The sequence below is a fragment of the Lissotriton vulgaris genome, unplaced genomic scaffold, assembly GCF_964263255.1.
Source record: "Lissotriton vulgaris unplaced genomic scaffold, aLisVul1.2 SCAFFOLD_2914, whole genome shotgun sequence".
NCBI lineage: Eukaryota > Metazoa > Chordata > Amphibia > Caudata > Salamandridae > Lissotriton > Lissotriton vulgaris.
Window position 1 is genome coordinate 190962 of NW_028241756.1, and position 26224 is coordinate 217185.

General features: G+C 45.8%; 1 protein-coding gene across 1 annotated transcript in view; it reads right to left on the reverse strand.

The window, feature by feature from the left end:
• LOC147669889 (rho GTPase-activating protein 19-like) overlaps positions 1 to 26224 on the reverse strand; it is a gene marked incomplete at its 5' end in the record, with an annotated part of 203955 nt that overhangs the window by 120241 nt on the left and 57490 nt on the right. The window contains 2 exons of the mRNA XM_086948173.1: positions 9120 to 9346; positions 24658 to 24867. Of these exons, the coding sequence (XP_086804299.1) occupies positions 9120 to 9346; positions 24658 to 24867 (437 nt within the window). The remainder of the gene's footprint in view (positions 1 to 9119; positions 9347 to 24657; positions 24868 to 26224) is intronic.

Here is a 26224-nt window from a genome sequence, read left to right on the forward strand (position 1 = left end):
CTATTTCTTGATAGATAGAAGCCTACTGGAAAGTGTAACAAACTTAACTCACATACCAGCCCACCTATCAGACCATTCCGCTGTGCAGCTAACTCTTCAAATAAACGCAGCCCAAAAGCAAAAGAGATTTACAGTTGAAAGGGCTATCTTATTAGACCAACAAATCGTACAGGAACTTAAAAGAGAAACAGAAAACTTTTTTTAAAATAATAAACTAGGTACAACAAAACAAGTTACCTGGGATGCATATAAGGCCGTAATAAGGGGCAAGCTACTTAGCTTAGGAGCATATAAATCTAAGAAAATGAAGCAAGAGATAACAAACCTGGAAAAGAACATAAACACCTTAGATGCCCAAATATTAGCGGAAAGAGACCTAGATAAGAAAGAGTACCTACAAAAGGACAGACAAAAACAGAAAGACTCCTTAAGTGATATTCTTGAGGATAGAGTACGAACAAAGTGGGAAGCAAACAAGCTGGCAAACCACGAGTATGGAGAAGGCTGTGGAAAATGGCTTGCATGGAAGCTAAAAACCGACATTGCAAGAAATAAAGTAAAGGGCCTAAAACAACATGATCAACCAAGTTTGATCACAGACGAAGAGGCAATTAGAAGAGAATTTGCTACTTTTTTCTCTGAACTATACACCGAAAATATTAACCTATCCAAGGATCAGATAGAGGATTATTTAGGAGACATATCGTTTTTAGCCTTAACTGAAGAAGAGAAAGAAGAGTTAAATAAAGAAATTACAATCACCGAGGTAAAGAACGTAATAAGAACTCTGAAGAAAGGTAAACCCGCAGGTCGAGATGCATTGCCAAATGAGCTTTACATGATTCTAATGGAAACTCTATCCCCATATATACCGGAGTTGATAAATCTGTCTTTCAAAAACATCACAAACTGCCTGATTTTTGGAACGATGCAGTAATAACTATAATCTTAAAACCAGGAAAAGATCCTACAAAATGTGAATCCTACCGCCCGATATCTCTGCTCAACGCAGATTATAAAATATTCACAAAGATAATAGCAGCTAGACAGGGGAAGCCTCATGCCCCAGCTCATACACCCAAACCAGAAAGGTTTTTTAAAAGGAAGGCAACTACAAGATCTCACACACGAACTTCTGAGTGCCATAGATATCGCCACACTAAAGAAGATCCCTCTAACGATATTGACTGTCGATGCCGCAAAGGCATTTGACAGAGTAAACTGGGTTTTTCTGAAAATAATAATGAGCACATATTCATTACATAATTCACTATTACTACTATGTTACGCCGTGCCATCTTTCTCACCCCGCTCACACTCCCCCCTGCAATGTCACAACCACCTCAGCAAAACATAACGTCATTTTATTTAGGGAACACACATCTACATAGACATAACTGCAAAAAACAAAATGCTCAACCCCTCCTTGTGTGATTGGGCTATGATGGGAAGAAAAGACGCAATCTATTTATTTTTTTAATACAATAGTCTCTCCGCACACCACTCAAAGCCTATCTTTTTAGTGTTTCCCAATGGATCCAAATTAAAGTTCACAGGGATCACATTAAAAGTCTGATTTCTGTGATTTTACTCGTCCTGGATTTTATTTTTTTCTACAAATAATCAAACGATTTTTTTAAGTGAGTGTCAGGTATCATCTTGTGACTATATAGTACCAAACATTCGCTTCGAAATGTGTTGGGAAATGAAATTAGTAGGCCCTGAGGAAGTTCCAAGAAAAATTGTTTGGGGAATGAAATACGTGTCAGAGGAAAGTTTTTTTTATTCTTTGTATGACTATTTGGAGAATAAAGAATATATGTCAAGGATGACTAAATCACAGATAATGCCCAAGATTATATGAATGGTTAGCAGGAAACAATATGAACAAGGGCATGCACACCCGTTAGAAGGTTTTACAAGCTTTAAACCGTAACTTGTCGTCACCCATTTTTAAAGCATGCAAATTGCATTGGAAGATCTGCATCACAGCATCCACATTGCTGTTGAAGATCTGTACCAGAGCGTGCAAAATACTGGGATAAAGCTGCAGCGTGGTGTCAAAATCACTGTGAAGCACTCCTATGCCAAAATAAAGTCTTGATACTAGATTTGGACTTCAGTGTGCAAATCACTGTTGAATGGAACGTTGTAAGCTGTGCTATTCATAGTAGGCATGCAGACAAATGTTCCGGTCACTACATTGGAACTTTCACATTAACGCAGTTGTACACTATGAAACTCGATTACAGGAGCGTGCTTACTTTGTGTGGCGATGAGCATGCAGATCATGAAGGTAGACCAGCAGCTCAGCACAAACGTACTATCAAAATCAGCAAGTCTCATATCAACGTAAGAGTGATCAAATCACGTGGCAGGACGGCAGCGTCAAGCCTGGGAACACCTACCAATGAAGCTGAGCAGTAGTTCCCATTTCTAGGAAGACCTCACTCTCAAACTTAACCGCTGTGTCAAAAGGCTCTCCAAAAAAGTCACTTTGACAATCCTGCCTCTCCACAATGAAGAAGCCACTTAGTAGCTGTAACACCATATCCTCACTAAATGCTAAGGAACAGCTCGCCTACATTTGCTTGTCACCATGGCAGACATGGTGAGAGCTGAGTGGGCCTTGATGAACTGCAGACCAAGGCTGCACTGTACTTTTGTCACAGCCAGGGGAAAAAAAATCTATCCTTTAGGCGCCCTTTAGCTGATGTTACTTCACAGATGGTACAACACTATTAAAATTGAACCATTAACCCCAGTCGACCTGTAAAGTGGCATCCCTGGACCCTACTGCGTTTTGTAGGAGAATCTTAATTCAATGAGGAAACCCACTTATCACAACCTCTGGGGAGTGGAGAGTCCTCGAAGGTCCGCTTGTCGCCAAATTGTTGTGTCAGATGCAGGTGGACACAGTTATTTGAAGAGTTAAAGAGATATATTACTCATTAAAGAAGTACAGTCCTGTCGCAGCATGGGCCCAGAGGCAATTGACAGACACAGTGACGAAACCACAGATTAAAATCTGCACCACACAGCCAAAGAATCACGGACTTCCAAGGCTTCGCCACACATAAGCCCTGTAGGAGGTGATTCTGAGACTCCTAGAATAGTTTGGAAAGAAACATCATGAATAGTTATTTTTAGGCATTCTGCTGTCTGCGGCCTTTGACACAGTCGACCATGCTATTTTGGTCGACCGTGTCGCAGCCCTGGGGATAAACGGCATGGCCAGGGATCTCATTTCATCTTTCCTGGCCAACCGTACCCAGACAGTGAAGTTGGGTGATTTCTACTCTCCGGTCTCTGCACTCCCCTGTGGAATCCCACAGGGCTCCTCGCTAAGTCCCACGCTATTTAATATCTATGTAGCGGACTTAGCGAGGGTAATAAAGGCCCATGGACTGCGACTTACATCTTACACAGATGACACCCAACTGGTCCTGGCAATCCACAAGGACGGCCCAGTGGTGGCAGCTAATTTCCAAAAGGCCATGCTTGCGGTTAGCACTTGGATGGCCTCCAATTGTCTGAGGTTTAACTCTGATAAAACCGAGATTATGACTTTCGGTAAGCTTTCCCCGGAATGGTCTTCCATCTGGTGGCCTGTCCAGCTGGGCTCTCCACCCGTCCCGGTAGAAAAGGTTAGAAATCTGGGGGTTATTTTTGATAGCAAGTTGTCTTTCAGACTTCACGTCAACAAGGTTGTGTCATCTGCGATCTTTATTTTAAAGAAAATCAAGAAATTACTGCCCTACCTCCCCACCTCAGCTGGGAAGATCTTGGTCTCCGCCCTAGTCTTTTCAAAAATTGACTACGGGAACGCCCTCTTTTTAAATGCTCAGAAACATGTCCTAGAGAAGCTGCAGTCCATACAGAATGCGGCTGCAAGGATTCTTCTTGACATCCCCCGTCGTCAGTCCACTACTCCCGCCATTCGTCATCTACATTGGCTAAAAGTAGAGAACCGAATTAAATTTAAGGCCCTCTGCATTGCCTATAAGGCAGAACATGGCGTTGGACCTAGGTTTCTGACAGAAGCGTTTCAGCTGTACATCCCCAAGAGGCAGCTCAGATCTGCCAACACCTGCCTTCTTCTAGTGCCTCGCACAAGAACTGCTACATGGGGAGATAGGCGCTTTTTGGTGGCCACACCCAAATTGTGGAATTTGTTGCCATTGGCGATTAAAACTGCCCCCAATCTGATGAGCTTCCGTAGGCTATTAAAAACATGGTTGTTTAACCAGTAAGCTGCTGTCTGATCGCTCTTAGCCCCCATATGCGCCGAGACACCTCCGGGTATTTGTATGCGGAATAAAAATCTCGAAAATAAATAAATAAATAAATAAGTTGAGGTGTTCGACTTGAGGAAATAGATGGCAGATTTTGTCACCTTGTTAATATGTGATGTTAGAGGAGGCCCTATGTTAAAACAAAGGGATTTTACTAATGTAGACTACTATGGAATACGTGTTGTTTGGAGAAGAGTACTTTCTAGGCAGATGCTACAATCGAGGTGTCCTAATTTGTTGAGGTTTTCAGATACATTTGTGAATAATCACATGTATTTCCTCACCTTTATATAGCCCCAACATGTCATTAGTTGCAACTTCAGTGGTCTTTAACAAATACAAACGAGGGAATTAAGACACATCTATGCTCAGCCACCAGTTGGGTGGGTTGGAGGACATTCCACATCCTAGTCAATTTGGAGACAATGCTGGCTCCTTGATTCCATTAAAGAATTACTTAAACAAGGCAGTTAAATTAATGTTCGGTTTCTAGGTATTTGCTAGCAAAGCATTTGCCAACTACTTGTCCTCTTGATGCTTTGCATAACCTCGACATGCAACCGTAATTTCACCAGCAGGGATTTCCTACTGGGGAATTTCGTTCTCGAACCATAAACAGGTGGGGGTGGCTGATTTGAAGGGAGTGAAATATACTCATGGACGTGGCCCATAGGAGTAGAATGGTCTTTAAACCTTTCAACCTAATTTGATTGAATGTTGAGTGACTGGTGGGCTGTCACAGCTCTGGGGTTTGTAGTCGTGATCCGGATCTTAAGGCCGTCAGTCTAATGTGCATCAGCTACAGCTGTTCAATCATATAGGGACAATGGATCTTGAGCCCCCCAAATGACTTCATTGGTTGTGTAGCGTTTGTGAATACTCCATTCCCTTCATCTGGGGTTTACTGTTCTGATCTAGATTCTACTGGAAACATCAAGCCCTGGGTTCTTATTTACTTCTGCTTAGAACAGGTAGGTCCTTATCTTGCACTTTTTTCTTATTGTTTTGGTCTGCAACACCCTTGTTCTGGATATTTCCGGACCATTCAGTTGGGGAGGGTGCCCTTGATATCCATGTCCGCTGTATCTGTGTCTCCCTGTCAGACTAAGGGCATCTGATGTTCTTTTCAAGCAAGGTTTACAACATCCTTGTTGCTTCAGGGTTCTTCTTCTTTAAGCTCAACATCCCATTAAGGATTACACTGTTATCCCACTGAACAGTTTCAGCCAGATGAGCATTGAATTGGTGTGCTAAAGGCGAGGGACAGCTCTCCACTGTGGCATGTGAGGGAAAGCAACGCTAAATATGATTATTCTGCGGTCAGTGACTAGTGAGGGATAACTGCTGTCTACAGTGAATGAGAAATAGGTCCGCCCAGTTCGAGATGGTATTGCTGTCGGAGGCAAGAGGATACAAGGCCTGTTACGCCTGCTTTTGCACAAATGACCGTCTATTCTCAGCCCTGGTGGTAGGATGTTCTCAGAAATCTGTTAAGGAGGACTACAGTGACAGGTAGGTCTTGCTGTGTCCTTTCAAGATTTTATACATTTAGATGGAGGCACAAGCAGGACATTCTGCTCCTTTTCACTGATCAATACATTTATCTGTAGAGCCCAGGGTTGTAGTGAGAGTTAAAAGGAGAAGCTTCACGGATACGATTCACTCACACAAGGGTTCCAGAAGTAGGTTAATACCAATTTGTCCACCGATGCAGCAGCCGCCCAGGAGGAGGTCACCGTGCTCCAAGAGGTCAGATCCGTCTCCCCACCAAATGAGAAGATGCCATGACAACCGGAGCAGCCCTGAACCAATAGCTGTGGTACTGCACCCCTTGCAGCAACCAAAGCTTTTTTGAGTCTAATCGGGAATCCACGCCCCAAAGACAAACCAGCCAACACAGGACGCCAGCAGCGCTGATGCCAGCATAGAGTGGCCAAGCTTTCCTGTTTTGTCCTTTTGGCAGGTCTTACCTAGAACTGTGGGTGCCTTTGACAATCGGGAACCAGCCAAACAAAACCCTCTGCACCCGGGCTCCCTAGTCCGGGTCCAATAGAACAGACGGTCCTCCCCTGCTCTCAGGACCCCCACAAAGAGCCCCCTGTTGGGAGCTCCCAGTCTTGTTCCCCTCTGCAGCCTGTTTCTAGGTGGCCCCACTCTTTGCCTACAGTGCAGCGCGCAAGGCTACCAAACCGTCCAGCACCTCGGCACCCAGATACTCTACGGCAGGTAAACTTGAACCGCTGGTGGTACTTTGGACCTTGGGCCCCTAACACCATAAGTCCGAAGGGGACCCCTGAGAACTGTTTGCAAATACTCTAAGGCAGTATATGCCTTTTTCTCCATGGGAAAGCATTACCGCATAAAAAAACATTCACATGACATTTGTACCTGCAAAAATGGATAAACAGCAAAGTACTTACTCAATAATGAAGTTCTTGGTGTTAAAATAAAAAGATATCCGTTAATTTTCTAAATTGGTCTCGAGTTTCTTCTCGAGTGTGTCATTTATTGACTGTGTGTTCAACAAGTGCATTAATACTACCCTCTTACAAGCCTAATGTGCTCGCCCTCACTACCACAAAAGAGCATTTGGCTTATTAATTTAAGCCCCCTAAGACAATAAGGGTCGCCTAGACTTTCTACATAGTATACCTAAATTTGTTAAAGTACATAAAAAGCCAGCTTCCTACAAAGGGCAAGACCAATAATCATCTACTACTGAAAAATGTAGGACTGAGGAGCAAGCATGCCTGCTTCTAGCTGCACATTTACATTTAGTACAGATAAAAGCAGTTTCTAGTCATGCCATATTTTGTCAGGTTATTCACAAAATCGCTATGAGAGCTGGGTGCTGGAATACATAAATAGGATTCACAATAATTACCTTATAAACAGGTGAAATGTATCGCATTTTCTTTCTTGAAGCATGCTTCAAAGGGTCAATCATTCGTGAAGGGACAAATCTAACCACCCAGACTATATTATATAATGTAACTTTTGTCATTTACTTAATAAATTATCCCATTATTAGAATCTAAGACTAGGGTGACAGAAGCACAGCATACAGCCTGCCCAGAGTTATTATCTTATTAAATGCATTGCAGATGAGACTGCTTCGAGCAACAGAAGTGCAAACTTCCGAAAGCTGGGATCACATTTTGATCTGCATGTTCACCCGAACTGCAGCAACTTTTGTTCCTTCTGAAAATCAAAGTCCTTTCCCTGTGACATTACTAAAGCGGAGAAGACTGCTGAAGTCGCCTTAGATCGCTGTAGGCAGCTTGGAATGCATGGCAATGTCCAAGACTGTGCCCAGCAAAACATGCATGGCTTATGGTAGAGGCCCCTCCATGGTGATTGCATTTTCTTGTTCCTTGGGTTTCTGAACTTCTGTTCACTAAGCGAAGGCTGGCACACTGCAGCCAAGTGGTTTTCTCATGTCACAGGCAGCCGCAGTCTTGTGGATTAGGTCCACCTGTACAGCACAAGTAGACACAAAGTGCACCCTCGACATAACTACAGGACCAGCACCATTTGCATGACTGGGTGAGGCGGTAAAGAAGTCTGAAAAGTATTACACTGATGTGTGTTCACAGAAGAGTAGATGCCAGACCACTAATCCTTATTATTCCAGCACAACCAGAACATACCTCACCTTTCAGAATTTCTTTCCAAGTTGCAATGACCTTCAGCGCATATTACTGGTTACCTTAAACTGTTTTCATATTTAATATTTTCCATATTGAAACAAATTATTCCACTACTCATATTAACCCTAACAAATGTGTTCCTCACCTGCCCTTGCGGACCCAAATTCTAACACCACTGCCTGATTCTTATTGCACATCTTCTGTAGTTAATCACTCAGAATATTCCTTACCCACTGCCAAAAAAGGAATAAGGCCTTCTCCCTATGGAAGAATAAATATAAATAGAGTAAACACATCACTGTTCTAAAGTACCATAGTTGCGGCAACAATATTGAGCCTGAATGTTGCGGGACAGGGCGAAGGTTGTGGTCCTGAAACAAAGCATTTGCCTGCAACATCAGCTACCTCGAGTGGAGCAAGTAAGTGCACATGGTGTGCCGATGAGAAAGAAGCAAAGGAGGACAAAACATTTGGGAGCTAAATGCAGGAGTCCGGGTCAGGGCCTCATTTTCATGTGTTGTGTCCCTTACACTAATTATGAGATAAGAGCAAGCATGTGTGAAGAGAATAATGCAAACTAAGACTGCTACAATGGGTAAATAGAGACACATTCGTGAAAAATTGATCAGAACGTTTGAGCAGTGTTACTGAAATAAAAATGGTGAGTGAGATGGTGCCTTCTGATGCCAAAATAATGGTAACGGATTACAAAACAGTTTAAAACAGTCTAATTCCGATGTTCACGCACTAGAACATTTTGGGTCATATCGAATTGTGTCATGTACTCTCTGGTTCTAATACCACGATTTTAACAGTTAGTACTCAACTAACACCTCACGGTAGAGACCGCAATGATGGTTTATAGATTCGTACACAGTGTAGACTACTAAAACATGGCCTGGAAGGGAAATTTCTGATAATGCGAGTGGTGGAGTGCACTCTTTTCAAGTATTAAGAAAGTGGAACAAGGCCTAGATATTAACATCCAAAGGCATGCATCTTCAGCAAGGCTACTAAAATGTTTTCCCCTTTAAATTCCTCACTCTGCTTATAAGAAGAAACACTAGACACTTTGAACCAGTAAAAACCAAAGACCGTGATGCCTACACAAAGCTATGAATGACCAAAGGAACCTCAGACCCATATACTGTACTCAAGGGAAACACAAACATACATTTCTCGGCCACAAAATATGCGGAGCAAACATGAGGGCCAGGTTGTGAGCAGACATCTTATTGCGGTCCTGTTTCTTTGCTGTTTGGTAGAGCAGTTCGAGAAGCAATCGCAGCAGATTCCGATTGGCTGGTGGGAGCAGCAGGAAGAGTAGCTGCAGGGCCTCAATCTGCCGCTGTTTGTCTGGTGTGGTCGTTTTGTTCCCTTTACTGTCGAACAGCATGAGATCTGGAATACAAACGGCGCAAAGAAGAGAACCATTACATGTGCATTCAATTAATGCATTCTTAAGACAACTATTACCCGGGCATTCAATGAATGCTCTCTTTTCATTAGCAAATATGGACTAGGATTCATCTTCACACCTCTTTTATAAATGGTGCATCTAACATATATGACTAAAAACAATGCACCATCTTCAGAATCACCTGCTTGTAGGATAAACTGTAAAACGTATTAGACTTTATTTGGTTTTTTTGCTTTGCTAAGAGGGCTTGGTTTAACCTTTTCTCTTTTAGAGTGCCTGGTGACTACCCATGCTAGGAATAGCTTTTTAGGAACAACCTGATGTCCTCTCCGGTACCTGTATCGCTAGGCGTTCCTCAAGGATCCTCCCTCTCCCCAACACTGTTCAACCTAGTTATGGAACCTCTCACTACTTTGTCACAAGCATCCAATGTTCATTTTCACATGTATGCCGACGACACCCAACTTTATCTCAAAATACAATCTCCCAAGGACATCATGCTTCTGAACACCACGATCAGAAACACCCAATCCAGGCTTGCCGAGAATCACCTCAAACTCAATGCGCTGAAGACTGAGTTCCTCCTGATCTCACCTCCCGCAAAAATCTCTACCGCTCAAACATGGCTGAATCACCTAACTGCTTTAAATGTACAACCTACCATCGTAGACTCAGGAAAATCTTTAGGCATAACACTTGACGCCAATCTCAACATGCAGCAGCACATCAGCAAGGCAAACAAAGGAGCAAACTTCCAAATCAATACCTTGAGAAAACTTAAACCCTTCCTTCCAGCCAAAGACTTCCAAACTGCAGTACAATCTATAGTCATACCGCACATAGAATACGGTAGCACCGCCCTCTGTGGGCTCCCCCTAACTACAACGCCACCCCTAAGAGCGTCCCTTAATGCTGCAGCGAGACTCATCACTGGCTCAAAAAAACACTCGCATATTTCCCCTGACTTTAAATCCCTGAACTGGCTACCTTTTGAAGCCAGAAAAAATCTGAAAATCGCCTGCATGACACACAAGGCTGTACACATGAACTCACCCGCCTACCTCACTCAAAAGCTGACAATCTCTGGTGGCTCTAGAACTACTAGAAGCACAAACAATCTTCTGCTGAAGCCTCGAAGATTTCGGAAGGAAAACACCTATAAACGCTCCTTATCAGGAATGGCACCCAGGATCTGGAACTCACTCCCTCCTGAAACCAGGCTCATCTCCTCCAACAAACTTTTTAAGAAAGAAGTAAAAGCGATCCTCATGGCTAAATACACATGATCTATTAGCCGGTATCTCTCAAGACTCCGCTCTGTACTACCTGCCTGACCCCTAGGACTATGTGTATTACTTGTATTATCGACTTATTTGATTGTATACGTTCCCTCTCTGTATATTTGTATATTATTGACGCACCTGTCTGACTGTGCATACTGTACCTACAGCACCTCAACTATTCCTACTCTTGTATTACTGATGCACCTGTGTGACTATGCACCCTGTACTCACCTACCTCAACTATGCCTACCTTTATGCTATCTCCAAAAGCATTTTAAGCACGCTTAAACAAGTATATGCTCCTTCTTTTTGTACTTTTATATTATTGGCGCACCTGTTTGACTATGCACCTTGTACCTACACTACCTCAACTTTGACCTACCTCTTGTATTTTGACCTACCTATGTAACTATGCACCTTGTACCTAACTACCTCAACTATTACATACTATTATTCTATCACCCCCTTGCCCTTGTAAAGCGCTCTGATATCTGCAAAGATCTTGTTTGCGCTATATAAAACTTTCAAAATAAAATAAATAAATTCCATCTTTCCCTGAGGTTGCACAAACTTGTGCACCGCATCAAGCAAATTAAGAGCCTCCTACTTTAAAGTGGGGACAAATGGGTGGCGTACATCTTATGGCAAAAACACCCACTTCATTAGGGCATATAAATATGTCTCGAAGGAAGTGGGCCACGCCGATGTTGTGGGGCCTCTATAAAGATCTCCAACATCCCGGATCCATTTTTTGTAGCACTAGATGACAGACCAGCATTTTCTATTTACAGAAAGACGCCTGGGCTGCATGTCAATCACAGAGAATGCTGGCATTGGAAAGTAATTAGAATAGGTATGAAACTCTTCCTCATCATAGATATCTCTTTTACATTCACAACTACCTCACTAGGGCCCCAGAATGCAGGAATACCAAGCATTGCTTGTGGACTCTTTTTTTTTTGGACCCCAGGAACAAATGCAAACTGAATGACATTTCAATAACCTTTCCTTTATGCTTTAAGAGACTATGAGGAAGTGCAGTCACTGCTTACTCAAGGGTGAAGCAGAAGGATTCACCAGCAATATCCTTTTACTGGTTTTCCTATCTCCGAAACTATCACCAGTTTGTTCACCTGGGGACTTCTAGGTCAAAAAATATTCCTATCAAGTGTGGAGTCCTCTAGGGCTCCATAAGGTCTCCTGTCATCTTCAACTTTTACATGGTGCTCTGTTCAGAAATAACAGCATCAATATTCAGCAATATGCGGATGATACACAACTCTAATTGAAAGTTTCATCTACATCAAACATCCAATGCCTAAGACACTGCTTGCACATAATTCGGAACTGGATGTCCAGTGCCTACTTGAAGCTAAATCCAAGAAAAAAATTCCTTTTTTTTTTTTAATTCAGTGAGGAGCAGATCACAGAGAGCAATTCGTCAAAGTATTAAAAATAATACTGCCCACATCCTCCCAAACTAAACGTTATTCCTGAAATCACATTCGTTCAACGCTCTACAAATTCAAGTTCATAATCATAGGTATTACAATCCTTTCATGAGCTGAGAAACAGATGAATAAATAATAGATAAGGAAGAAACAAGAGAGAGAGCTTTACATCATTAATTCTGCCTCAGTGAGGCACTTAACGCTGGCAACAGCCTGTGTAAAAGCCCATTGGTTGTGAGTTAACTTGTAGCAGTAGTGTTCCTCTCCTATTTGAGTCAAGCATAGTATTCAGCAAATTGCATAGCATCAGTGTTTTTGACTCAACCGATTAATAACTAGCATCCAATGATAAATCTCTTGATCCAACGGTTATTGCACTGGAAATTAACCACAGTTCCACTGACAAGACCCCCACACCAGTTGGTATAGTTTCTGTTGTTGTTCAAATATGTCTTTAGCTCGATTTGAGCAAGGCCCTGATCCCTCTTGTGCAATGCCAATCCTTGAATTAAAGTCTGTCTTCAGACCTGGATATCTACACTGTCTCCCCAATCTTTCACCCCACCTGCCCCTTTGAGGTTCTCAATCATCCACTACCAGATCGCTCAGCCCGATTCTGTTTTCCTGTTGCATGATTAATTCCAGGAGGGGGATTCTTGCAACAAATATTAGCTCATTCGAGAGCTTTAATATGAAGTCCCTAGTCTGCAGGTATTTAACCCCCTTCGCTGCGGCGGCTATTCCGCATGCTGGTGACGGAGCCGCTCCGTCACCAGCCGCGGTTGAGCTATGCTGGTGACGGAGCGGTTCCGTCATGACCCGCCCCGCTCATTAGAACGCCCGCGCAGGCGCGAAATCAGCGCTGCGCAGGCGCGGCGGCTGGGCCATGACGGAACCGCTCCGTCATCAGCACAGCTCAACTGTAGCTGATGACGGAGCGGTTCAGTCATCAGCAGGGGAGGGGTTAAAGAAGGTTTTCCGTTCCAACCCAAAATCCTGCTGTAATTTACTGAATGAGTACTATTGCCTGTGGCAATATAGATCACCCATCCTGACCAGCCCAGATTGCTCCCATAGATAACAAACCTGGCCGTGAAAGAGTATAGCTGTTGTACCTTGTAACTCCCATTTTACTTTTTAGCAGTTCCAGGATCTTAAAGGCTGCGTCCACCATTTTAAACCTCTCCTTCTTATAACTATATTCGATATGCCTTGGAAGCACCCCCTTGTATCCTCCCCCAAAGACAATTCATAGATAGTTGAAAGTTCTGACCTAGAAAGACTAGTGTCTTTTTTAACCCTGATGAAGATCCCCATACTTTGCAGGAGTGCTTCCCAATTGTATAACAAAGTTAGGGACTGCCCAAGCCCTCGGTCTCTGGGGGGGGGGGGGGGAAGACTAAATATCTCTAAGCCCGCCGCACCTTCTTATATTGCCAAATAAAGTTTGTACAAATGGGGTTTAGTTTCTTCAGCCAAACGGATTCTAACTCCAAAGGTATGGCACCTTCGGGAGCATAATAATTTTCAGCACATTACATCTACTAGCTAATGTGAGATGCATGCTCTTAATCCGCCTTAAATCCGGACTCCCTTTCCCCAGAATCTGGTAAAAATGTATCTTCTTATTAGTACCCACATTGGCTGCAATTTTGACTCACTGATAGGTCACACTTTTCACCCAGCGACGGTCAGCCATATAAAAATCAGTCGTGGATATAACCTGGGTTTATCTTTATTGAGATTGTACGGAACATCTAAGCCACTCTTTCTACTTTGGTCAGCCCCTTTCAGGGCTCAGTTGTTAGCAATGCAATATCTTCTACATATGCTAGAACATTTTTATTATATCCCTTCACCCTTATTGGTTTCATGGCTGGGTTCTCCAGCAGTAGAGTGAGTGTCAGATCGATAAACAGGGTGAACAGGAGGGAGAGCATGGGCACACCTGCCTCGTCCCCCTGATTTTCTAATTCCTTACTGATTCTGTACCCATAAATTGAGTTGGGCTATTGAATTGTGATACAGCACCCTCATAGCTTTGATCAGTCCATGTCCAAATCCCTTACATCTATGCACTCCCCACAGGTAACCCCAGGAAACACGGTCAAATGCCTTTTCTGCATCTAGGAGGATCACGGCCAAAGGGTTCTTGGTCACCTCCGCAATGTCAAAGAGGGTAATAGTCCATATGATATGCTCCGTGGTCCATTGCCCTGGTATGAATCCATGATGCCAAGGGGAAACCCTTTTGGCAATCACCTTTCCCATACGTGCCGCAAAGATCTTTCTGTACACTTTAGCATCAGCATTGATTAAGGATATCGGTCTTTATGACCCAGGTTTCGCTGTCGGCTCCCCCTGCCTACTAAAGATCACTATGTTTGTACGCTCCCCAGGAGGCTGGCGGAGTCCCCTCTCGTTAAACCCCAAGAAACATTTCTAACATGCTCTTAGCCAACTTTGGAAAAAATACCCCATAAAATGTTAGCAGTATTTTATCTGGCCCAGCAGCTTTTCCTGATGCAAGATATTTTAGAACATCACATAATGACAGGTTTAAGTTTTTCAACCTCATCTCTATCCAAAGAAACTTTACTTGCTCTCTACAGAAAGCCTGCTATCTGACCCACTGAGGGCTAGATATCTTCTTGGTATCGATCTCTATAATACTCCTCAAAAACTTTAACTATGGCTTTTCCTTTGATATCCCCAATGCTCCTCCAAGAAAGATGTCCTATTGTTTGCTAAAAACAACAAGAGTAAACAAAATCAGGCTGAATGACGAACTATGAAGACTTCGGAACCCAATTCTCAAATTCCAAATCACCAGGAATCACACTGGACACCAACATCTCCTTCAAGAAAGACCATGCCCAAAAAAAAAAGAAAAAAAAAAAAAAAGGAAAGTTGTCTTGGTACCAGCTTCTCTTCTAAAGAAAGTCAAACTCTTTCTTCCAGAAAACCACTTCAGAACTGCTGCTCAAACCCTTGTACGTTCAAATTCTGCCCAATGCAGCATGTCTCATCCAGGGCCTGAAGAAATATGATCACATCACCCCCATCCTGATGGAACTGTATTGTCTCCCCTTACACCTTCAAAACCAGCAGAATCATTTACAAAGCCATTGCAGAGAAACAAATAGTTTCTTACCTGTCGGTGTAGTTTTGCAGCTTGAGGATCTTTCTGGATTCACTATGCTGTGCATATTCAGCGGTCTTGTGGTTGGGTCCGGATTCGTAGTTTTTTCTTTGTTTTTTTTGTTTTTGTAGCCCTTGTGGGCGTCGGCGTCACACCTCCTCGGGTGCCTTTCCGGTGACGTCGGCATGCTTCCTGCGGAAGCTCCCACTCTTGGGCGCCATCATCGGATTCTTTTTTCCGTCTTTCTTTCGTTTCCGAAGCAATGGCAATGTTCTATTTAGGTGAGAATTTTTTACCGCTTTGTCCTTATATTCTCTTACTTCTCTCCCTTTTCTCTTTTTTTTATTTTTCCTTTTTCTTTTTTGACCACCTCTTCTCTCTCCAGCCTCATCTTTCTGGCGGAGGTGGGTGGGTTCGCTAGTGAATCCAGAAAGATCCTCAAGCTGCAAAACTACACCGACAGGTAAGAAACTATTCGTTTTGCAGCGTGAATCTTTCTGGATTCACTATGCTGTGCATAGATTTTGTAGCGGTTTCTCATTTCTGTGGCGGCTGGGTGGAAGATGAGCTCTGGTTTCTGAATATATGCTGGAGCGCCCTTTGTCCGACTTGTGCTTCTTTGTTCATCTGAACATCCACGCAGTAGTGCTTCGTGAATGTGTGCACCGAAGCCCATGTTGCCGCCAGGCATATGTCTTGTATGGGTGTATTAGCCAGGAAGGCTATTGTAGCCCCCTTCTTCCTAGTGGAGTGGGCACGTGCCCCCTCTGCCAGTTCTTGTCCTGCCCTTTTATGGCAGAGTTGGATTGTTTGCGCGATCCAGCGTGCAATAGTGGTCTTAGTTACTGCCTTGCCCATGTAAATGTTGTCGAACGACACAAAGAACTTTCGTTTTCCTGTGTCCTTTTGTCCTTTCAATGTAATGCATGACCGCCCTTCTGGCGTCTAGGGTGTGCAGAGCTCGCTCTGCGCTAGTGGTTGGTTTTTGGAAAAAACTCGGTATCTGTATGGACTGGTTCATGTGGAATTTGGACACCACCTTCGGCATGAAGTGTGGGTCGGTCCTCATCACAACCCTATCATTGTGTATTTGTAAGTAGGGTTCCTGTAGCGTTAGCGCTTGCAGCTCGCTAACTCTGCGTAAGGACGTTATTGCAACCAGGAAGCAGTTTTCATAGTTAGCATCTGTAAGGAGGCCTTGTGAAGTGGCTCAAAGGGCTCCTTCATGAGTTCCGTCAGGACTACGTTCAAGTTCCATGCCGGTGGCGGCACACGCTTGGGCGGTGCGATCCTCTTCGCTCCTTCCAGGAACCTCTTGACAACTTGTGATGTGAAGAAGCTTCTGCCCATCTCACCCCTTGTGTAGGCCACTATAGCTGCCAAGTGAACTCTCAAGGAGGACGAGCTGAGGTTTTTCTCCAGTAAGTGCGTCAGGTATTTTAGCACTGTGGAGTCCTTCTTCATTTTATTGTGAAGTCTTTCCCGCCTGCACCACATCGTGAATCTTTTCCACTTTGCGACATAGCACTTCCGTGTGCTGGGCCTTCGTGCCTCCCGAAGGACCCTGAGGGTGCCCTCTGGCAGTCTCAAATGCGCAAACTCTATGTCCTCAGGATCCACGCCACTAGGCTCAGGCTCTCTGGCTCTGGGTGCAGCACCTCTCCGTTCTGCATGGAGAGCAGGTCTTTTCTTCTACCGAATCTGTGGGGTGCACACTGTCATCTCCACGATCTGCGAGTACCATGTCTGCCTCGCCCACTGTGGCGCGACCAGTATCAGGGTCATGTTGCTCGCTCTGCACTTGCTCAGTACTCTGTATCAGTGGTATCGGGGGAAAAGCGTAAGCAAATGTCCCGGACCAATCAATCCATAGGGCATTCCCAAGGGACCCTTCTTCGTGTTGTCTGGACGCGAAGTTTCGGCATTTCGCATTCTGGCGTGTTGCCAATAGGTCCACTGATGGCGTTCCCCACCTGTTAAACAGCCACCTTGTCTCCTGAGCTTTGAGCTCCCACTCGTGGGATGGCGATGTCTGTCTGCTCAGCCAGTCTGCCTGAATGTTCTCCTTCCCTGGTAGGTGTACGGCTAGCAGGTCTATCTGGAGAGGGTTGGCCCATCTCCATATCTCCTGTGCCAGCGTTGAAAGCGTTGTTGACTGTGTTCCACCCTGTTTGTTGATGTAGAACATCGCCGTGGTGTTGTCTGTCTGCAGCACACCCTTTGCCTGTACAGTTTTGACTGGAAGGCTTTCAGTGCAAGGAAGATGGTCTTCAATTCGAGGTAATTGATGTGCTTTGTCGCATCTGCTGGCGTCCAAAGACCCCTCACTTTGAGTTCCTCCATGTGAGCGCCCCATCCCTTCAGGGATGCGTCTGTGGTGATGGTCACTGTCGGAGTTGGGGGTGTTAGAGGCTTTCCCCTTGTTAAGTTCTCCATGGTCCACCATGTCATCTCCTTCTGCACTGCGTGCGTCACCACCACAAGATCCTCCCAACTGCCAGAAGCCTGTGACCATTGTTCCTGTAGCCATTCTTGCATGGGTCTCATGTGGAGCCGCACATTCGGCACTAGGTGGATGCATGATGCCATCATCCCCATGATCTTGCTCGCAGTCCTCACTGTCCGAGCTTGTCCCTTAAGGTAGAGGCGAGTTTCCTTGACCAGTGCCCTTGCTCTCTTCTCGCTGGGGAACACTTTGCCCTGTAAGGTGTTGATCTCTGCCCCCAGGAAGATCTTCACTTGCTCCGGCTCCATTGATGATTTCTTCCAATGGACGGAGAACCCCAGGTTTATGAGCGTGCTCGTCACTGTATGTGCATGTTGCTTGCACTTCTGGTACGAGTTTGCTTTCACCAGCCAGTCGTCCAGGTAAGGGTATACGTGTATCCCCTGTCTTCGTAAGTGCGCTGCGACTGCCGCGAGGCACTTCGTGAACACCCTCGGTGCTGATTTTAGTCCGAAGGCTAGCGTTGTGAACTGGTAGTGGCCTCCTCCAATTGTGAACCTGAGCATATGCTTGTGCTTCTCGTTCATCGGTATGTGCAAGTAGGCGTCCTTGAGGTCTATCGTGACCATAAAGTCTCCAACCTGTAATTGGGGTAGTACCTCCTGCAGGGAGGTCATCTTGAATTTTTGTTTTCTTATGAATTTGTTGAGGAACCTCAGGTCTAGGATGGGCCTCATTTTGTCGTCTACCTTTGGTACTAGGAAGTACGTTGAGTATATTCCCTTGTTTCTTTCCTTGAAGGGAACTCTTTCTATGGCCTGTTTTTGTAGAAGTTCTTGTGCTTCTTCCTGAAGCCTCGCCAGCTGTTCTCTTGCTGGTGGCTTTCCCCTTGGTTTTCTGCTTGTTGGCTTTCTCTCCAACTCCAAGCAGTATCCGAATTGGATAATGTTTAGGATCCATTTGTCTGATGTTATTTGTCTCCATTCTTGGAGGTAAAACTTTAATCTTCCTCCCACTGGTGTCATGTGGTCGTAGGTGTTTAGATTGTCCTGACCCCTTCGTACGTGGTGCCCCCTGGGATCTTTTCTGTGGTCGGGCACCCGGAGGTCTTTGAAGTCACTTCGAGGTGGGCTGCTGCCCCCCTCTTCTATTCTGGCCACGTCCATTTCTCCCTCGAAAGGACTGACCTCTTGGTTGGTACTGCCAGGACTGCTTCTGCTGACCTTGCTGAGCCTGCGAGTCTGCCTGGTGCGTTTGCTGGAAAGCCTGGTGCGATGTACCTGGCTGGTTTCCACCTCTCCCGCCGGGCCTCCGTGACGGGTTGCCTCTTTTGTTGCCTCTGAACTGCAATGCCCCCATGGATCTTGCCGTTTCGTTATCTTTCTTGAGTTGGCAGAGTTTCTCGTCAACTGTTGCTCCGAAAAGCGTTTCGCCGTTGAACGGTGTGTTCAGGATACTGTGTTGCACCTCGGGTTTGAACCCTGAGATCCTGAGCCAGGCGTGTCTCCTTTCCGTGACACCCATCATCATGAGCCTGCTGGCGGTGTCTGCTCCGTCCAGGGCCGTCTTAAGGCAAGAATTTGCCGCGTTTTTCCCTTCTTCGATCAATTTTTCGGCCTTCTGCCTGGCATCCTGGGGTAGGTCCTTCACCAACTGCCCCAGCCCCTCCATGATCTGGTACATGTGCCTGTTTATCAGGGCGTTGGAATTAGCCATGCGCCAGTGGGTCGCGGCATTCCGTTCGATCCTTCTCCCCACCAGATCCATCCTCTTGCTCTCCTTATCCGGTGGTGGGCCAGAGGTAGTGGATACGCTCGCCCTCTTCCTAGCTGTGGCCGTGATAATGGAGTCTGCGGAGACCTCGCCCCGAATGTAGGCCGGGTCCTTTGAGGAGTGTTTGTACTTTTTCTCTGTTCTGGGAGTTACCGCCTTGCATGTTGCGGGCTCTTTGAATGCTTCCTTTCCCTGAGCCAAGACGCTCTCGAGCATTGGAAGGAACTGGCTTCTTGTTTGTGTTGGGAGCAAAGTCTCTAGCAGGAAGTCTGCTTTCTGCCTTTCCTCGTCGAGCTTTAGCTTGAATGCAGCTGCGGCAGATTGTATCGCCGAGTTGTATGCCCCGATGTCGTCCGGCGGCGAGGGCCTCGAGGGGTATGAGTCGACCGCCTCTTCCGGGCTCTCGGTGTCGACATCTAGGTAATCCTCCTCGTGTGGGTCAGAGGTGGCCGACTCGGCGTCCAACCTACTGCCCTCTTCCTCCTCATAGCTGTAATCCTCGTACGGATTCTCTTCACCTTCCTGGTCGTCGACCATCTCGTCGCTAGGCCCATGTCCGCCGACATGTTCTTCTTCCTCTTCGACCAGATCTAGCACAGCGTGCTTGGTCTTGTGTGGAATCGTGAAGGCACTCATCTCGGCGGCGAAATCTTTTCTCCGCTGCAAGAGGCTTGCCATTTTGGCTTCTAGCCGACGTTTTTTCTTTTCCATCTCGGCTGCGTTTTCGGCTTCGGAACGTTCGGCCCCTCTCTTCGTCGCCTGGCTCGGCGGCGAGATTCTCAGCGTCGATGACTTGGACGTCGAACTGGCTTTCGGGTCCTTGGACGGCGCGAGGCTTTAGGGTCTTTCTCCCTCAACGTCGATCGGTCCCTTTCGGCGACGATCTTCAACGCCTTCTGCTGTTCAACAGCTCTCGGCGCCAGGGACTCCTTCTCCGAGGGTCCGCTGGGCATGTTTGTGGTCGCGGACGGCAGATGTCGCTGCGTCGGCGCCTTCGGGCTCTTGCCCTCGTACTTTCGAGACTCAGAGTCTCTCGTGTTCTTGTGGGACGACGAGTCTCCTACCTTATCAGTTGTCTTCTTGTAATCGGTCTCTACGACCGTGTAGCTGTCGTCTTCTGCGGCAGCGTTGTCCTCTTCCTCCGAGGACATCCCCAGCTCGTACAGCGATGGTGTCGGAGCTTTTCCTTCGAGGGTGGCGTGTGCTGCCCTCTGGCTCTTCCTGACACGAAGGGTTTTCTGGGCGAAGACGGAGCAGGCGTTGCAGTCCTCGCTTCTGTGTTCTACCGGTAGGCAAAGGTTGCAAACCGGATGCTGGTCTTTCAGCGCATACGTGTGTCTGCAGTTCGGGCAGAACTTGAACGGCGTGTTCTCCATCCTCGAGCGTTCAGGCCTCCCTGACCGCGTGGACGTCGACGATCGTCGAAGTTCTCAAGGTTTTCTCCTTCTTTTCTCTTCATCAATGTTCTGCGAAGTCTTCTTTAGTCTTCTTCTTCCAATATCTTCTCCAACTTCAAATCTTTTGAGTACTTTCTCCAAAAATGTCTGGAGCCCAACGGGAACGATCCAGACCCGACCGCGGAAAAAAGAATCTGAAGATGGCGCCCAAGAGTGGGAGCTTCCGCAGGAAGCATGCCGACGTCACCGGAAATGCACCCGAGGAGGTGTGACGCCGACGCCCACAAGGGCTACAAAAAAAAAAAAAGAGACTACGAATCCGGACCCAACCACAAGACCGCGGAATATGCACAGCATAGTGAATCCAGAAAGATTCACGCTGCAAAACTCACCATCTTTCGGCACAGCCAGGACCCCATCAGTCTGTAGGCAAAGAAAAACTAGATTTTTTTTTTCCCATCTATGCACCTACGATCTAGAACAACATCCCTGTATCAATCAGGACCGTCCCAATGCTGCTCCAATTTAGGAAAGGGTTGAACATTGACCTTTTTTAAAACAACTATATAACAATGCATTAACCAGCCACAAATCTGCTTCCTCTCCTAAAACTCAATGACTTTAAACTTGCCTTCGACCATGTACAGTGCTCCACTGCCTTTTAGCCATGTTCACGCTATCGAAATATAAAATACAAACCAACATGGCAGACTAATTTGAAAGACCAGTCAAACACAGTATGCATTTGTACACTGTAAGGCTCAATATTGTAGTAGAAGTAAACAGTCTTCCCATCTAGTAAAATTTCAACGAAAAAAATAATATACAGGGATTTGACTTCTCTAATGTTGCAGGCAGTGGTAATGCAAACTAGAGGCACAGAGAACAAAGTATTATTTGCATGAACCAGGGCATTCAACAGGCTCAGATAGCCCACAGTCAACTGGACGTCAGAATTCAGTGACGCTGGTCAGCTGGTGGGCTTTTAGACTCTCTGGCTCACCTGAAGATTGGAGGCGATCAGGACAATCCTACCCTCAAACTGTCCACCCTGACGCAGCCCCATCCGGTACCCCATAGGATGAGTGCAGGATGGAAAAAGTTACTAATCTCTGGTCCACTGGGCCAAAGACACGCTCGCAGGAATCTTCAGGCCCGAGAAAAGTCCAGGTCTCCCTTGAAGGCTTCTTCATCATCCTGAATGTGTCATTGGGTCGTTGCTGTGCCCTGACGTTTCTACTGCTTTTCCTCCATACCAGGGCTCTTTCTTCCTCCCACCCACCCGAGTGGCCCATCTCCTCAAGGCCCTGACCTATGTCATTGATGCTTCTCTTTTTGGGGGTCAAGGGCCATTCCACGTTCCCTGGCTCCCTCTACCGCCCAACCAAAGCGCTTCCAGGTCCTATCCACATGCACCTGTCCCATTCCTGGCCTTCCCACACACTGCACTCCACCATCGCCTGGCCAATCCTTGACGACCACGAAACGCCCTTCCACTCTCTCTCGGTTGTATCCCTGAAGGTGAATTGCCTGTCCACTTAGGTTAAGCGTAAAAAGATGCTGGATTACATGAAACCCCTTAGCCCCGACCTGACTCTCTTGCAGGAGATGCATCTCACTGATGCAAAAAGTCAGCAGCTTCGCAGGGACTGAGTGAGTTGGGAACATCAAGCGAACAAGACTTCACCAGGGCGCGAAAAGGCCCCTTCTGCTCACCTTTATCGGAAGGGGGCATTGCCAATTTGGTGGCAAGACATCTTCTGCTTCAGGTGAGCAAGATGAGGCAGGACCTTTGTGCCCTTTATGGGATTTGAGAGTGGAAGGAAGGGGCCAATTCCAGTTAGAACTTTGCATGCTTTTTCTTGGACTTACCCAAAGATTTCAACAATGATCAGCCACAGTAATGACTTTTAGGAGTGGCAATTAGACCTTACTTTCGATCATTCACAACACAGAGGCTTCTGATGTTGGACAACAGATTCCTCTTCTGGGCCCTAATGGCCTTCTAATTCATCTAAAAGCTCAAACTTTGCAGGCATTGGATTCCTGGTCCGAGCCCACGCGCTGGAGACATACCTCAGGGAGTCAGGGGTGGGGTGGGGGGGGGGGGGGGGGGGGGAGGTCTGTACAAGGTATAAATCGTATCGTTTTGAGAGACAACCCATTTCACTTGCACACTGGTACAGAGAAAAACATGTTTGGGAAAAATCTGGCTAAACACAAAAGGAGTAAAGCTTCGGATGCACATCAGAAGGCGTGGAAAGAAAGGAATGGATGCCTGTACATACAGGTGGCACTTGCATGTTGCCCGCTCATCACTACCAGATGGGAATAATATCCATGAGGAGTCACACACCACCACCTACTGGCACGCAGGAATACTGATTTTAAGTGTCTAGATCTAGTCTGATGCCTGGGGGAATATTCACAAGGTGAGGGATCTTAAGTTGGAGGTATCCATCAGAAGGCTGTGTAAGAAGGTTGGGACTCGGGTGAAGTGTCACACTTCGCCAGGTGTGCCTAGATCTTCCCACCTCCACTTAAAAACCTCTGCACGAAGGACGGACTGATAAGACACTGGACCAGGGAGCAACAAAGGCAAAAGAATCCCCAAATGGAAAGGGAAGCCACCAGATGCCACTGCAAGGATGGACTGAAGGACTTTAATCTAGCTGGCCTCATAGCTGGGATGGGTCTCTCCAGAGCCACTGGTGCTAGTCCCCTTATGCCCCCTTGACTCTGCTGACACAGGTGCCTTTCAAATATTCAGGAAACTTTGAGACCCGCAGAATGCAGCAGAAAGGATCTTCTTCTAGCTGGCTGTGGCAGATACTCCCCAAGCAGAAGGGACTATCAGGAGCCTAGGCAGATGACAAGTCTGGCAAGGAAACAACAAAACCAGGTTTCACAACAAAAAACAAATTTGGAAGCCAGGAGGTCTGAGGGAAATGCTCCTGTTGGCTAGAGCTCGCCACCAGGAGCAACATGACTCCAAGATGCTTAGGAATTGGCCCAACCGGGCCAGTGAAAACAGTTTCTAAAGTCTGCTCCCCCACAGGAACCAGCCAGAGAATGAAGTGGGTGGTTTTGGCCATAATTTTACAATCTGCACCTGGTGAGGGCCAAGCTCTCGGCGGTCAACATATCCATATAAAATACATGTTGGTGGTGAGGGGGATGTGCATGGTGTCCTTTCCCCCAGCCACTTTTGGCTTCAGGGACCCATGCCCCAAGATCAAAGCTAGCCAGGCTGGGTGCTCTCACCCACGTGCCAGAGTCTGTGGCTGGCAGACATGCCCAGAAGCAGGATTCCCACCCACGGAAGGGAGAAGAAACATGCTGGCTCCCATGCTGTCACAAAGTAGCGTTGGTGGGTGTATCACGGGGAGAAACACATATAGGAGTGGGAGAAGCACATATATGAGAGAGAGGAAGCAGCATAGACAACAGCAGTGACCGGTGTTTTGGGGGAAGAAGAAAAGCACATTCACTCTCATGGGGTGCTCAAAGAAGAAGAAAATATGAATTTCCTAAATGTGAGCAGTGGAGGACTAATAACCATCCAATCAAAGGGATGGAACGAGGCTATACTCCTGGGCGTGAAGAATATTAAAAGGGGAAGACAAGCCATTGAAAAAGAAGCAAACAAATTAGCATAACCAGTTTTAAGCCCACTGTAGGTTTATGCTACGCTCACATTAGTTCTTTTACAACCAGACAGTTTGTGCTGTCTGTATGGTAGGTGAGCTCTAAAAAACAAAGCAATGGAAATATGAACTTTTTCAGAGAGGTACACTCGCCTGCAATTTTCAGATGTGCATGGTAATGCCTGTGCGTGAGAAGAGGCTCTGGTAAGTCGCCCAAGAACATCTTTAACAGAGTGGCCACATCATTAGGGTGGAAGTCACCAGATTCGATGTCAATATCAACCCCACTGTTAAGCAGATCTTTAAGCATCTGTTGGCGCACGCTGTTGCCAGGAATCCGAAATAAGCCCTCCACGCGAAGATCTGTTCAGGAAAAGGGGCAAGCAGAAAGCAAGTTTTGAAAGAAAGGTCATTCCAGAACAGATGTTACACTTCTATTCGGATGAAAAGCTAATCTATGCAAACAAACTTGAGGGATACTGCTTAGAATGGGAAATATGTGTTATTAGCATGCCGACAATTCTATTTGTCCAATACATTGAACAGTTTCTCACTATCAACAAGGGGTCCATTGATAGCTTTAACCAAACATACTACACACAAATATCCAAGTTAAGAAGGAAATATAAATAAATCACATGCATTGCTTTCAAAAGAAACTGGTGTGGGAGCATTGCTTTCAAAGAATATAGCACTTAACATGCCCCACTGCTCAACATTTTTCCAATGTTCCACCTCTCAAAAATAGAACGTATTTGGTAGGTTTCTATGGGGAAAGAGCAGCGGATGTGCAGAGTATGACATTTTATTAACATCTAGCATTCAGAATTATATATTAGCAGCCAGAAGAATAACAGAAAACAATAAAGCCTAATATTTCAGTCTAGAAGAGCACATAAGTGTTAGAAGTTATTTATGAGGGCACACAGAAAGTAGTCAGCGAAATGGCTACATGATTGGGAAGCTAGCAGCTCAAGACTCACTTATGAAAACATCTTACAAATCTTGTTTTTAAGTAGAAACAAAATCAACTGATAGAATACTTGCTTATGCATCAAGGTGAACTTCATCTGACCTGTTGAAAAAAATCCAAGGACCAAGAAAGACTAGGAGATTGCTTGTCACAAAGGTGGGCCTAACTCCGCTCCGGTAGGTCATACCCAATGTTGTGCATCATGTGGACCACGTATATTTTTCAGGTGGTAAGTATTCTCAGTGACCTATGGGTGAACTACTCCAAGATAGCATTGCAGCTGTGACAGAGCCACTGCCTATGTGCTTTGAAGTGTATTCCCAAGTGGTTTGTACACGCAGTGGTATTGAATGGAGATTGCAGGAAGGATAAGAGGTACCATGATTAAACTGTGCTGCTGGCCATACCACCTTATTGAAGGTGATCACCTGTGGAGGAAGAGAAGCCAAAGACACAGAAAGGTAGTTGTGAATAGCTATGGAACCGCTGAGCTCATGGTCGCTATAGTCTCTGCACTACTGCCTGGGTGAGTCTACCCGGATTTGAATCTTTCTGGGACACACTAGATTTCATTACTCTGTGACCAGGACTAAAGTCTCACTGGGGTGGGCTTGGTAAAAGTGGGTTCCAAGTAGAGACTGTAGGACGTTCTTTACACTTTTGTGTTGCTAACTATAGGTCTTTAAAATATGCACGACAAGCGTGCACACATTTTCTCTCTCGGGGTAAAAACAAAAAAATATTGTG